The sequence below is a fragment of the Lethenteron reissneri genome, chromosome 25 (genome assembly GCF_015708825.2).
Source record: "Lethenteron reissneri isolate LAM-NWPU_2019-01 chromosome 25, ASM1570882v1, whole genome shotgun sequence".
In the NCBI taxonomy this organism is placed as follows: domain Eukaryota; kingdom Metazoa; phylum Chordata; class Hyperoartia; order Petromyzontiformes; family Petromyzontidae; genus Lethenteron; species Lethenteron reissneri.
The window spans coordinates 3008866-3023917 of record NC_083803.1 but is presented as its reverse complement, the minus strand read 5'-3'; the positions used below and the strand labels follow the sequence as shown (position 1 = coordinate 3023917).

The following is a 15052-nucleotide window of genomic DNA, read 5'->3' as shown; positions in this document are numbered from 1 at the left end:
CTCTTGAATCAGGTGCAACCGCAACAAACAAAAAACAAAAACATGAACAAGAAAACATCTTAAAGTGAATATGTGACTAAGTGCAAACAGAAAATCCAAGAAAAGACGGCAAAATATTGCAGAAAAAACACCGTACACCAACGCTGTGTGCAAAAATCCCAGTGGGATGCAGCCCATGCGAGTTTTCATGACAACTTGCCTGGTGCTAGCCCAGCACCCGTGCTTTTTGTGTTCCAATTTTTAAAAAAATCGGTAATTACCGATTATTCCACCTGCATGCGTCACGCAGAGATGGGGCTGCGTTGCCCGTGAGACGCCCGCATGTGGAGCGACGTGGTTACTGCAGGATGCAGCACAGCAAGTAGATCTTTATAATGTCGCGTTGTTTTTTTCTCCTCGCATTGCGTGGGGTTCCCCCCCCCCCCCAAGTTCTTCCATAACCTTCCCCCACGCGCGAAAAAAACGCGAAATCGTCCAAAGGTTCCCGAGCAGTGCCGTCACGAGGCCTTCCTGGAATAACAAAGAATGACAGTTCTATGAATTTTACTACTACGATTAGCGTATACTCTTTAAAAATATAATACCGTGCTATTTTCGTGTACACGGTGTGCGTAACTTGGGCGCGATGGAACGACGTAAGCCAATAATAGGCCTCAATACACGTGGTGGAATGGGGGGGGGGCTCGCCAGTGGGGGGGGGGGAGCCGGGAGGGGTGGGTGTCTGGGCCGAGCCCCACACTGAGGCCGATGTCACTCTGGTCATGGTCAGGCTGCGTGCCCGCAAACTCCAACCACAAACACACACACGAACCAAGTTCAATTCCCACTCACAGCCAACACCAGTGACGATTATCTGGACCGTTTCATGGGCCTCTCCTAGATCGACTCAGCCTCAACTGAGTACCCTGGTGTCGTGTGTAAACTTCGAACCTGGGGAGACAAATGCGTGGTACTGGTCATCCACTCCCTCCTGTGCCGTGCCGACTCTCATTGTTGCTCGCTAACAGCACTTGCCCCAACAGTCTGTGGAGGCTATACGGGGGACATTTGTCTTTGTTGTTCCCCGATGCAACGCGACACTGTTTACTGAGCCGAGCCGCGCGCCCTTGTCCCTATTTATAATGATACGGGGCACATGTTTCAGTCGGGAAGGGCCGGAGCCCACCCACGCGCTATCGGATCCTCGCATCCACACACGATCGTGCAGGCGGCGTTCATTGTGCTTCTAATGCCCAGCACGTGCTGCGCGTCCAGTATTTCAGTGCTACAGGCTTACTATAGTGAGCCTCGTCCTATACAGACACACTGGTGCCCCCCCCCCACACACCGGTCGTGAGCTCACTCACCTTTGTGCGCGGTTCCACGGAGCTGGTCGCATAGGTGAGCAAAAACCTCCTTGCTGTGTTGGCTATTTATGGGATCTCGTTTCACTGCGGATGCGTGGCTCATTGGGTTCTGTGTGATTCACCAACCGCGCTTGCAAGTTGCTGGATTGCAGGTGAGCGTCGTGGCCACCATGTGTAGCCCGTTTAAACTTTAGAAGAAATGCTATTCCCCAAATATTTAGCCCATTATGTATCACTCTGTTATTGGGCAGTGTTAATGACTAAAATGTCGAGTTATATTTTAATTTGTGCTTCTGTACTGGGTCCAACGAAGTCCCAATTTTAAAGCCACGTTATTGCATTTTTCTTCTGAATATCACAATTGGCAGAATTGATGTTCGCAACTATGTTCCATTCTATACTTGATTGACTTTTTATGCACTAACCAGAAGGGTGGCTTGGAATGACAATTATTTAACCCATAAACACCTCACTGAGTCTCAATGCCGTTTTGAGGGGTGTCCTGCATTGGGTTGGTTGGTCAGTTCCATTCGTTTGAGTTGTGCTTCATGTGGGATGAAACCAGAATACCAAAAGAAACCCCACCATGCACACGAACGGGTGACGTTCAGTGCTGCCTCCGTCTGCAACCCCTGGCAAGCCCTGGTGGCCACCTTTCTCAGAACTATCCATGCTCAACCCTGCTTAGCCTCCGAGGTCTGGCACAATTAGACTAATTTTGTCATCGGCGTATGTCTGTGATCACCGGCACATTTAATCCGAAAATTAACGTCTGAAAATAACGGCGCTCGTTCAATTCCAGTACTCGTCGCGTGGATGAATGTGAAAGAAATAAGCCATCTCCTGATACATTAGGCACAGCACAGCGAAAATGGAGTCAAACTCACAATCGCAGCTCGCGAAAGCTCCTACCTCCCTCCTGACCACCAGTGTTTAGACAAAGAGCCGAAGCTTGAAGGGCAATGGCTGATAACGCGATACCTGACAACATGATACGCACGCGTGCGTCTGACCTGTGCGGAGGCGCGTTGCAGGGTTCGAGTTACCGGAGCCGGTGTCAGGGCGGCGGTACCGTGCCGTCTGTGCCCGCTGCGCTCCGTCTCCCGAGACGACCAAAGAAGCTTGCGGGCTTAGGGTTGTACACACACGCAATGTTACGTGGAGTGATGTAGCAGCCTCGCTTCGCATGCACGCGCACAGCACGCAGGTTAAAGTGACGCTAAGCCTGGGCACGTGAGTTTCAATTCGGTCATGGCGCTTCTGCGGCCGTCTGGAACGCTCTTCCTTCCGACATTAGGGAGCCACTGAAGCTGTGCACTATTAAATCAACTAGATTGAAAACTGATTTATTTAGAACCGCTTGTTGTGTTTAGTTTGTTGTTCTTCCCCCTCACCTCCGATACGGTGCGAGAGATCTTCAACATATTTTTCGATGTAAAGCTTTCGTGACTGCAGGGATTCATATTATTGGTTCATTCGGTAAAGTCACGTAGAAGGGAAATAATAAAATAAAATAAACATATTATTATGTTTTATTTTTATTACTTTATTATTTCCCTTCTACGTGACTTTACCGAAAGAACCAATAATATATTCAACATACCTACGTACATCAGCCACAGACTATCCACTCCTGACGGAAGGCGCACATTCGTACGCCGTCGCAATCCGCCATGGTCCTGCGACGACGCCTCAATCCATCTGGCTCATCGCTCCATCTCCGCCGCGGTCCTCCTCTCAAGCGCGTTGCCTCCTCTGACTGCCACTCTGTCACCTGTGTCGTCCATGAAACATCATGCATTCCAGCCACGGCGTGTTCCGCACAAGCCCACTTACTTTTGTTTTACTGTCAATACCTCGTCTCTGATTTGCGTTTGTTCTCTGATCCACGTGTCCCTCCTTCTGTGCAATTTCAACCATTTGTCTCGAAATGCTTCACCGAGCACTTTTAAGCTTTCCCTCCCATTTTATTTCATCGACGAGTTTAAATACAGTACTAGTTTTACATTTTGGGCAGAGGATATTGCCTCCCGTATGTGTGAGTGTGACCAGGATGTCGGGAGCTTCTCTCGCTGCTCTAACGGCACTCTCGGGGCTGAGTTGGCGGAAGTTTTTTTTTGGTCCCGCACAACCAACTCAGCTGAAGTCTCCTAAACCTCTCCACCAATAAATACGAAGGAATACAATATTAAACACACACACACACATAGGCATCTGACTCAACTTAACTCTCGCCACGTAGAAATGTCAAGTAACCTTCCATGCGCCGGTGAGCCTTGCGTATCAATATTTTTCGGCAGAATGTTTTCGGCAGCCAAACCCCCGGAACGGTTTGAACTTCTCCGAGTCTCATCTCGGCAGGGAGGAGCAGTGAGTGGTCTGTTCGATAAATGTTGCCGGGTGTTATAGGTTAGAGCAGTGGTTCTTAAGGGGACGTCCATAAATGACGTCACGCACCTAGGGGGGGGGGGGAGTCAGACATTTGTGGCGATGTGTGACGAGGGGGAGGGGGGGGTTGATAAATGTGACGTCTCATCAAAATGTGCAACTTTAAATAAATATTGAATTGTTATAACAACACTCCTACAACATCAGAGTGCAGCGCCACATTAAATACGCACGACAATGACAATAGTTTAAAGCGATTTGAAGCATGTTATATTTTCAAAATGGAAATGTTTTTGGGGGGGGCAGAGCTTTGTGACGTCATATTTGAGGGGGGGGGGTCTGACTTTTTGTGACGCCGTGTGACGAGAGGGGGGGGGTCAAAAATCGTCCAAAATCGCGTGACGTCATTTATGGACGGCCCCTAACCTGTGGTGCACGCACCCCCCTGGGGGTGCGAGATGCCCTTTCTGAGAACCAGAGGGGGGTGCAGGCTGCGGTGAAGGTGAAGAAGCACTGGGCTCGAGCCCTCCCGCCAACACACGTCAATGTTGTCACCCTTGTCCGATGAAGTCGCGCCGTCGTTTCACAGCGGGAAAGAAAAGCTGCAGAAATCCTCTCTTGCTGCCCCCCCCCCCCCCCTGTGGTCCCAGGTCTCCCTCGCGAAAGAGAATGGCGCCCTCCGTGGGTTGTCACCTCGATGAATGAAGAATTTAGACGAACCGATGAGCCACGATGACGCACACCTTCTCTCCCTGTTCGTTGTTATCGTCCTGATATGTTAACCGGCGCGTTGGGCACCGTTGAACTTGCCTTGCCTCACGGGGGGGGGGGGGGGGGGGGCTACACGGGCAGTCGCGAGGAGGGAGCAAGAAGCAGTAGGAGGAAGCAGGGAGGAAAGGGTGCAGGGAGGAGCACAGGAGCAGCAGTAGAGAGGAGGATGAGGGGCGAGCAGGGAGGGGCACGAGAGGGGAGTAGCTGTGTCCGGGCGCGGCTGTGGCGCCGTGCCGCGACTCGCGGGGTCACGGCCTCCCCTGTTGCTCCTCCTCGCTCGGGGCTGGGCAATTCGGCTTCCTGCGACGAGGGAGCGAGCGAGAGGGATTCGTCTCTCTCCCACACCGAGCGAGAGAGAGAGAGAGTTCTTTACTCTCACGCGGTCAGATCCTTTCCCCAATCCTCCGACGAGAGTGCCGTCTGGCATCCACAGCGAGGGGCTCTGCACTCTCCTGGCCGAGCCGGTGCCACCCCCCGCCCCCCCGAGCCGGCGCACTCCAAGCGAGAGGTCCCCTCGCTCTGCTCACCCCGTGGGCTCTCCGCGCTGCTGCTCGACACCCCGGCGAGAACGCAACTCTCACGATGATGCGCCTGGAGGGGGAGCGGGGAGTCCCGTGCGGGGACAAACCGCGCTCTGCGTAAAAAGTCGCCGCGCTCCACCGCGCTCGCCCGAGGTCCCCTCCGTGGAGAAGCCGGGCAGGAAAAGGGTGGACCGCCGAGTGCATCGCGTCCCGATCCACTTCGCTTCGGCTTGGTTCGGAGCGCCCCCCCCCCCTCCTCTGCCGGGTGGGTTGGGGAGGTCAATGGCGAGGAGGGCGGACGCGCGCAGCCTCATCCGCCTCCGACAGTCGGACGAGGGCGAGGGGGGCCCGGGCGGGGGAATCGTCGAGGCAGGGTCCACGGGGGTCGCTCAGCGCTCGCCCGAGCTGCTCAAGTGCGTGGTGGTGGGAGACGGGGCCGTGGGCAAGACGTGCCTCATCATGAGCTACGCCAACGACGCCTTCCCGGAACAGTACGTGCCAACCGTGTTCGACCACTACGCAGGTACGGCCACTAGAACGGCGTCCAGCCTGACACTTGGACGAGCTCCTCGCCCGTGGGGAATGGTCGTCTGGTCGCTTGGAATCGCCCAAAGCCCCAAAATCACCACCCCCTGTATAGTCACCTGTCCCATTGTGCAGTCGTGCACGTAGAATCGCCTGGTCCGCGTCGTCATCACCCGCGTTGCCGTGGCGTTCGCGCAGACACGCGCGACCTGCACGGTGAGCGAGTTGTCGTGCGCTGAATCGGCCGCCGTCTCTTTAATTGGGGTCTGGTGGCTTCGTGTTCTCCCAAGGGGAGTCCCGAGCACGACGTGTCGTCATCTCAAGTTCCTCGCGGACACGCGGTGTCCTCACGACGCCCGAGTGATCCCATTGTGATTTGTTGATGCACGAGTTTTAAACAAAAATGTATTTGTTGGAAAACCTTTAAAAATATATATCACAGGCATTTACTTCGAATGTACAGTATGTTCTTAGTTACCGTGAATGCATCATCATCATTGTGGATTGTACGATCTTGTCCATCCCGTCCTTAAGCTTGGTATTTAAAAAACCCCAGCATAATACGTGTAAATGTGATGGTAATAATGTCATCATTACCATCAAATGAGCCCTACCAACGACGGGATATTGCGGATCCTATAACGCGAAAGCTCATCAAAGCGTAACGTGATTGTGTGTATATCATGATTTATGGGATCACGTGCATTACAAATGGAAATGGGGTATAACGATTTGGTTGGAACAACATTCTATGGATGTGCTATGAAGAAGGACGGAGAGATCGTTGCCTGAAACGTCGCCAATTGTATATATTTCCTATTAAGGCATTGTTGTTAACGGGTGTGTTGAGTTGATTTTCTATGGATGATGTCATTCAAGTCTAACCGTGATTATTTGTAGATATTGAACACACTGCTTTAATTAATGTTTTCTCTCATGCTTCCTACACACACAAAATCATAAAAAAATATTGCTTAAACGTCGTTTCTAAATTAAATTCCATTAAATAACTCACAAATCAGATTTACCACAGATGCAAATTACATACCTTAAGCTATTTAGCACACTATACATCCTAAAATAAATATTATAAACAATGTATATAATGGTATTCTTAATTGCTAAACGTATGTCAGCCACAGTTTAATTTAACACAGCGTTGCTCAACGTTTTGCTGAGTCTCACTCCTCGAATAGCAGCACACCTCCCGGTAAAATCGTCATCAAATAATGTAAATAATAATAATATATATTTTAAACTCAACACATTCGTTAACAACATTGCCTTAAAGAAATATATGTATACATATAATAAGCAACGTTTCATGTGACTGCCCCTTCTTCATAGTATATAAAGGAGGGCCATTGCCCGAAACTTCTCCTATTATATATAATTTTAAAGGCAGTGTTATTGACGAACGTGGCGACTTAATGTTGTTTGTATTAATTGTGCTTCTGCGCCACGTAACATCACCAAATAATGTAAATAACAATGACTCGCAACACTAAGAATATGTTAATTACACGCTAATGAGCTTCCTGACACAGCACAGGGAGGCTCGCAAGGTGATGGAGAGAACGAGACGCACAACACGAGATTAAAAATATATTGATGAACGAAACGTAAAAAAAACAGGACAGACGAGATAGCACAAAGAATACAACGCCGTACGTGAAAGTAATCACGGCAGACAGAACAGTGCACAAGATTGTACAAAACAAGCGGCACATACAGCAGAGACGAGATAAAATATATTGCACAAGAAGGTACACGCGAGACATGACAGACACGGGAGCACACACGACGGCTGTATGCTCCCCTCAATGCAAACGAGAGGGCGACACAGGAAGACGGTCGGCCGATGTGTAGTGAGTGCTTTATGTTAATTGCTGAAATGAAAAAAAATATTGCTGTCTCTCTAATTCAAAGGGGATTGCAACGTATTTGTGTTCTACATTGGCCTGATTAATGGTGTCGTACACATACATTGAACACGAATAATCATGAATTGACTCGAATAGATTACAAAAGGATTACGTAAAAATATCCCCCCATGCAATATTCTAATGGTCACCCACACTTTGATGTGATTCATAGAATCGCCAGGGAGCTGAGACGTCGTTCTGCTCCCACTTTCGAGCCCAATGGCAATTTCTACACCGAATACATATTTAGAAATTATCGCACCCTTGACAACCCGTCACGCCTGCGAAAGCGTTAAACAAAACAGAAAAGACAGTTCGCTTTAACACGTAGGATTTCGCGACCAATATTTTTCACAAAAAAGTTTTTTGGGTTAGATCGCGTAAGTATGAATGTGTCGTAACCCTCCACCACCCGGCACAGCCAATTAGTAATGGATTTGTCACGTAAACAAAACGCCGGTGTGTTGGAGAGTGAATCCACAACATTTACAATGTGAGTACGACGTTTCGCTGGTAATTACATCCAGCATCATCTGGCGATTTGCCAGAATATGAAGAAAGTACAGTTGTATACAGGACTTATAAAGTAACACATTTTTATATTTAAAGCTTTCGTGACGGCAGGGATTCATATTCTTGGTTCTTTCGGTAAAGTCACGTAGAAGGGAAATAATAAGATAATATAAATATAAAACAATAAAAATTCTCACGACGTTTAGGAAAAACCGCCACTTTTTTCAAATTTTATTGCTGTGGTTTTCACACCTGAAGATGATTGCTTGTGTTTCAGTCGAAACGTCGTGAGAATTTTTTTATTGTTTTATATTTATATTATTTTATTATTTCCCTTCTACGTGACTTTACCGAAAGAACCAAGAATATAACACATTTTTGTTTCAAAATGGCAAAAAAAAAATTGCGTTTGGGGCATCGTGACGTGCGAGATTCCTGGGCAGCTTTCCCTCACCCTTGTCGTAGTCATTGCTATACCGTCACAAATTGCTCCATGCACCAACAGCAATTACACCCAGAGTGCCAACTCACGCTCACTTGCCACGGGTGATCGATTGGCAAATCGAGGATTAAAATATTGAAAAGGGCACTGCTCGCTGTAACCAAAATAATCTCGCGTCCCGATCGACCGTCGATCATCTATCGGAGGCCGTTAATGATGATTCTCACACCGCAATGCTCACAAGAAGACCTGTCGATGAAATTAGGATTGATGGATATTCATTTGGTTATTTACAAACACACATAAGACCGCGTGAAAGACGAGGGCACAGAGGCATATGTCACTGCTCATCGATGCAAATCACCTTCACTACTGGATTGTAAAGTTCGCGTTTCTCTCCGCAGTGAATGTGAAAGTTGGTGGAAGTTGCTATCTCCTGGCTCTCTATGACACGGCGGGACAGGTGGGTACGGCAGATGACTCGTAGCGGGCTCCTCGAGGAATTGCCGGTCTCAATACGTAAGCACGCCGTGCCACGAACTGCACTGGGGGTGAGAGAGAGAGAGGGAGGATGAGGAGGAGGGGGGTGGGGCTGCCGGAATTCCTCCGCTGCTCGCTCGACTTCCCGAGAAGAGCGTGTGACGTGGCGGCGGCGGCAGACACAATGTGTGCTATTCATAGCTTGGCACGGACGAGAGGGGGCCCCGGCCAATTACGCACAGCCCCAAGACCGCATGCCCATGTGCCGCACCGCCCGCCCGCCCACCCGCTGCACCGCCCCCCCCCCCTCCCACTGTCGTTCACCACCTGTTAAAAAAAAAATTCTCAGATTTGTTTTTCATCTGTAAAATATTTGCAAACCCGGACGTTAATATTTGCCGCGGAGGTATTTGTTATATGGTGCTATGCCATTTGCAAAATTGCCAAATGCCATTTTCGCACAAAAAATATTGGCAGGATTTAATACATGTGCAGGCATGATTCATTCTTTTGAAATAAATATCCGCAGAGACAGGTATAATTTAACATCTTAATGGCTATATATACACATAAAAACGTTGCTACTGCTTTCACTGTTAAAACTTTAAATGTGTGACCTTTTATTTCATATTAGAAAATTGAAATATGAAATACAAACAAACTCATACTCTTTGGTTCTTTCGGTAAAGTCACGTAGAAAGAAATTGAATAAAATAATTATTGGGATCATTATTTAATTGGGAAAAATTAAATATTTATATATATTTTCCCCTTTATTTCTAATAATTATTATTTTAATTTAATTTCTTTCTACGTTACTTTACCGAAAGAACCAGAGTAATTCCTGCAGTCACGAAAGCTTTGAATTTAACAAACTCATACTGTCATTCTGAGACATATGGTGAACACATTCTTTATTCCATTTGTAAATGTTATATATGTTTTTGTAGCAATGAGAATCATTTGAATGCTACTGATTGTTGCAGAGTTAGTCGATTAACAGGGTACGTGTGCTAGGATAAGTCGTGAATACTCTCACCTCTTTCAAGACGTCAGCCCAGCATGGAAGAGTATGCCACAAACCCTTGAGGGAGGTGCTCAACTAAAGCTCCCCCTATTCGAGTCCTTTCTTTTTCCAGCAGTGGCATGAACAAGCAATTACAGGGCTGCACATTGACCTTTGCTGGAGTACACGTCCTGACAAAACTAAAACACAAGGCACCAGGCAGTTCATAACCCACACTTGCTTCGTGGTCTCCGCGTGCAGGAGGACTATCACCAGCTCCGGCCTCTCTCGTACCCAAACACGGACATGTTCATGATCTGCTTCTCAGTGGTGAACCCGGCCTCCTACCACAACGTCAAGGAGGAGTGGGTCCCAGAGCTGAGGGCCTGTTGTCCAGACGTGCCATACCTCCTGGTCGGCACGCAGGCAAGTCCTGGGCACGAAGCCAACGAGACGCAGAGACAAAGCTCGCGAGTGCAGCTCGCCACTTTATTTTGGTGATTTTCGAAAAGTTTTTTGGATTGGCCATGTTTGTTTGTTGTAGTACAGAGTTAGACTGATGGCTTAATCTAAGTTGTCTTGTGATTGTTGTTGTTGTTTGACTTGCATCCCACTGGGATTTTTGCACATTTTTGTGTACGGTGCTTTTTCTGCAATATTTTACTGTCTTTTCTTGGATTTTCTGTTTGCACTCAGTCACATATTCACTTTAAGATGTTTTTTGTTCATTTTTTTGTTTGTTGCGGTTGCACCCGATTCAAGAGCCGAAAGGCTCACAGGGCTATACCTAATAAATGAACTTGAACTTGAACACACGAAGCCGGCCTGCTCACGTATTATCCCGCCACACAGGGAAAATTGTGTCTATAATTATACACCGCTACAACAGCATATTTTTGGAAAAGAGTGATTAGCCTTAAGTGAATTAAGACCATACAAATGTATGTGACTATCTAACGTTTGTTTGTAAAGATGTTTAATGGTTAACTGCATTTTTGTGTGCAAATCAGAGGCATTCCTTAAACTTTGTCACAATCCATATCTACGCAGCGTTTCACATAGCCGTTTTTTTGTAAACGATGCCTTCAGATTGATCTGCGAGATGCAACCAAAACCCTCATGAGACTCAAAGAGCTGAAGGAGAAGCCTATGACTCACCAACAAGGAGTGAAGCTCGCAAAGCAGGTACGCGCACAGAGGACGCTGCTGTGCTGGGGAATGATACAATCTCAAGAGGCATTACCGTGCCCTTCACCGCGGCAACACTGCTGCCCAGTGATATGGGGGATATGGTAGGGATCGATAGCGTGCTCTCATTGCGGATGTAGTCGGATTCCATTTTAAGGGTCATGTAAAAATGATTGGAATCACCCCTTGGTTCATCTCACCACTTGATGGGAAGGTAGCAGTGGTTGTCGTATGGATACATTCATCCCCCTGCCACAGGAATGTGGATTTTCCACCGCTGCCTTAAGGCATCTTCTTGGTTCTTTCGGTAAAGTCACGTAGAAGGGAAATAATAAAATTATAAAAATAAAACATAATAAAATAATTCTCACGACGTTTCGGCCACAACGCAAGCAGCCGTCCTCAGGTGAAGAACAGGTCTGTCGGAAAGACAGCATCTGAATGGGCACCACCACGCTTGGCAGCGTATATTTAAGCTGGGTTGGAGGGGAGAAGGGGCGCCTTGAAAAAGGAATTTGCATATCAAGATAAATTTAGCATATTTATGGGAAATGCAGATATGGGATTAGTCACTACTTGTGGAATGCGTAGGAGGTGGGGGGGGGTTTGCCTTAAGGCAGTTAACGGGAATGATTGCAGCCTAACTCTTGCTTAATTTTCATCCTTCAGATAGGTGCGCACTGCTACTTGGAGTGCTCGGCGCTCACTCAGAAGGGGCTCAAGGCTGTGTTTGACGAGGCCATCCTGACCATTCTGCAGAGGAAAAAATGCAAGCGCTCGACGCGTTGCCGCTGCTGCACCATCACGTGAGTGGGCCCACGTCCGCGACAAGGATTGTCGGCGGCACACGGACAAGTGCAGACGCTGTAGGAGGTGGCAATTCCTGACAATCCGAGTAGCGCTAAGCTGGAGATGAAGCTTCTGAAGCCGATCACAGCATTTAACAATATTCGATGACTGCACCGTGAGCAGTGAATGCTCGGCTTTCAAAAGCTCTAAAGATGAGAAGTTCATGAAAGGTTGATTTAGACAGGGAAAAGAAGACGATGCATAGTGCTCATATCATTTTAATTAAACCTTCGGTCATAGCTGTGTTGAGTTTCATTTTTACAAATGAAACATTTCAATCTGAATATTTAAAATATGGTGTATGTGTTGTGCTTCGACATGACTTGCATTGAAATATGTACAAGAGCTGTTGGTGTTTCAAGGTTTCACTTTGACATCTGAAAATGTTATATTGTAACGTTTTCTGGAATCTGATATTTTATTCAGTATTCAATTTTACGAGAAATTGTAAGCTCTTTTTACTTAGCATATGGCATTGTTTTAACAGCACATTATTTGAGACGTTTTCTGAAGGAAATGAAAATTCCATTGGAACTTTTTTCTATGTATTTGACAATAGAGTTTGTTACAATGCAATCATTTAAATAAAACGCCCTTGTTGTTTGAAAATGACGTGATGTCCTCATGAAGCGATATTATCGATCCAGGGCTGAGTGCATTTATGCCGTGCACATTTTATGCAATGCGATGTTCAAAAAATAAATCCTCTATTTTTTTGTAGAATCGAATGTTTTGTGCCGTGGTGCCTTTGATACCTTTGTAAGATGATGTTTCTCCTCGAAGAAGAGTTTGGAAGCTAGTGAAAGTGAAAATAAAGTTATATTTTATACGTATCGTGACACTTATGCATTTGTGTTTTAAGGATCCATTAAACCAGTGATTCTTAACCTCTACTGCAGCCTTGCACCCCTTTGGTTCTCAATCGCAAAAAAAAATGTTAGTAAATACAAAGGTTTGATGAAACAAAGTAGTTGTACATACGTGCCCGTGTTTAATTTGTGTTTCGATTATTTACCTTCTAAAACAATCTGGCATGTCTCGCACTCCCATGAAGGGCACCCCAGGTTGAAATAAAATAAAGACACAATGAAAACACAATAATTGAGCCACTTTCTGCCGTGTAGATTGCTGCCGTGTTTGTATATGCCATCAAATATGCTGCTGATGCTGTTGTTTGTTATTTTGCTCGTGCTTTGTAATATCACAACTCGGTGCTCTGCTGCCGTACAGGCCTCTGTCTATGATCCTGTCGCTTTGCCAATGTGCCATTCAACTTGAGTGAAGCCGCTCTTCGCCCTCGAGAGGTTTCTTGTGTCAAGAGCTCTCTGCTGCCGGCGCTGAGGGCGCGTTCCCTGGGTTCTTTGTCGTCGGATGTTCACCGGTGACTCTTGACGTGGCACCTCCTTAGCCCTGATGTTGCCATCGCTGCCGCCGCATCATCGTTGCTGCGCCTTCTCCGTCGACCCTGAACGACTGCGTTGTTGTGACACAACGGCAGCCCCACCGCTCCACGTGCTCAGCACAAATGAGACTTTCTACCTCCCCCCCCACCGCAGCTCGTTAAAGTCACATCGAGCAGATGAAACAAAAAGTCGTTGCCGCTGGCTACTGAGGAAGTAGCGACGCCAGGCCCAGCCCTGGTACGCTCTGGCTAATTGTGGGGAGTCGAAGTGGAGAGCGCACCATGTGTGACCGCCACAAGGCATGGCTCCAGGTTTTTTCTTAAAAAAAACAACAACATGTGCTCTCAAAGAAATTATGCTTTTTTTATGACACAGTGGAACACTTTTCTTGAATAATATTTGTCAATGCTAAATAGGCATGTTTTTACTCAATTAAATAATCCCACGTGTTAGGCATTGTGTGCAAACGACTTGTAAATGTTTAAATGCAGTGTAGCATACGGTCACTTGCAGCACTCGGTTACAAATATCGCTTTAAAGAAATCCCACGTTTGCTAAACATTACGAGACATTCACTTGATTATACCCATTCACTACAGTAAATGGCATCATCCTATGCATTATGTACACCAACACACACGTGTTTCTGTAGGGTCAACACTACGGTGTTGACCCTACGGTGTTGACCCTACAGTGCACATATCTCTCATGCAGTGAACACCCTCCCGATGCCTCGGCAGTGCTTGTGCTTAACCACAAATATTTATTTAAAAGGACCACGAAACCAAAACACTTCTGCCAGCCTTCATCAGCTAATTAATCCATTTCGAATGTTTGCTGTGTTAGAATGTTAACAGCACCAAATATGAAAAAACTGTATGGTATTCAAACACTTTTAAGCAACACTGTAAAACAAATAAAAATATTATTTTCGATGTGTCTATGGCTGACGCATTGTCTATTTATCTATATTTACACATTACTTTCTGTCGTTAGGAAAATGTGGCATACACTGCTGTGAATATGAGCTAATACCGACCGCAGTGCCAGATTAAGCTTTGTAGCACATGTTATAAAAAATAACACGTAAATATAACACTAATTGTTAACTTGCATAGTAAAGGAATTGTATTTTTTTATTTGCTGTACAGCCAGATAATGACAAATCGCTAACCTGAAACACCCAGTCGTTCATAAAAGTTGAAGGCGGTACAGTACTATAGTAATAGAGCAAGTGCAGAATCACTGAACCGGAATTGATAGCTCGAAAGCATTTAGCGCGGGGCCCTTGAAAGTGCGGAGCCCGTAGCATATGCTGCTTCTGCTACTAGGATAATCTGGCACTGACCTACCGTACTAATATATTGAACGATAAATATTGAATTCACTTTGCGTGATGAATGTAGTGGTCATGGCTTATTTGTGACCTTCGTGGGTGGGATGTGCTGGGCTGCACTGCCCAGGCTGTCTTCATTGGCTATTTGGGCTGATGTTGGGGGCAGGAAGAGCTCTATCCTACACCTCCCTGAGTAAGTAAGACACTTCAATTGCTGTCAAACAAAATAAACCATCGGCCCACTTCCATCTCCCCACCCCGCCCCCCCCCCAAAGGCTGAAGCGATAAACAACACCATTGATTCTGTCAATACGGAAAACATGAGCAGTATGTAATGTTGCCGGCTATGGGGCCAATTT

The 15052-nt window shown here is 46.7% G+C and overlaps 1 protein-coding gene across 1 annotated transcript; it reads left to right on the top strand.

The window, feature by feature from the left end:
• The first annotated feature begins 4710 nt into the window (after positions 1-4710).
• Positions 4711-14712, top strand: LOC133347026 (rho-related GTP-binding protein RhoQ-like). The gene is made up of 5 exons (XM_061558913.1): positions 4711-5549; positions 8836-8894; positions 10179-10343; positions 11007-11102; positions 11775-14712. The coding sequence occupies exons 1-5, from the start codon at positions 5309-5311 to the stop codon at positions 11913-11915; spliced, it is 702 nt and encodes a 233-aa protein (XP_061414897.1). The 5' UTR covers positions 4711-5308; the 3' UTR covers positions 11916-14712.
• Positions 14713-15052: the final 340 nt, after the last annotated feature.

Bases quoted from the DNA above. Each gene is read 5' to 3' on its own strand.
- LOC133347026 (XM_061558913.1), top strand. From the start codon at position 5,309: ATGGCGAGGAGGGCGGACGCGCGCAGCCTCATCCGCCTCCGACAGTCG. The intron at 5,550-8,835 runs GTACGGCCACTA...TTCTCTCCGCAG, and splicing joins CGTGTTCGACCACTACGCAG to TGAATGTGAAAGTTGGTGGA. The intron at 10,344-11,006 runs GCAAGTCCTGGG...CGATGCCTTCAG, and splicing joins ACCTCCTGGTCGGCACGCAG to ATTGATCTGCGAGATGCAAC.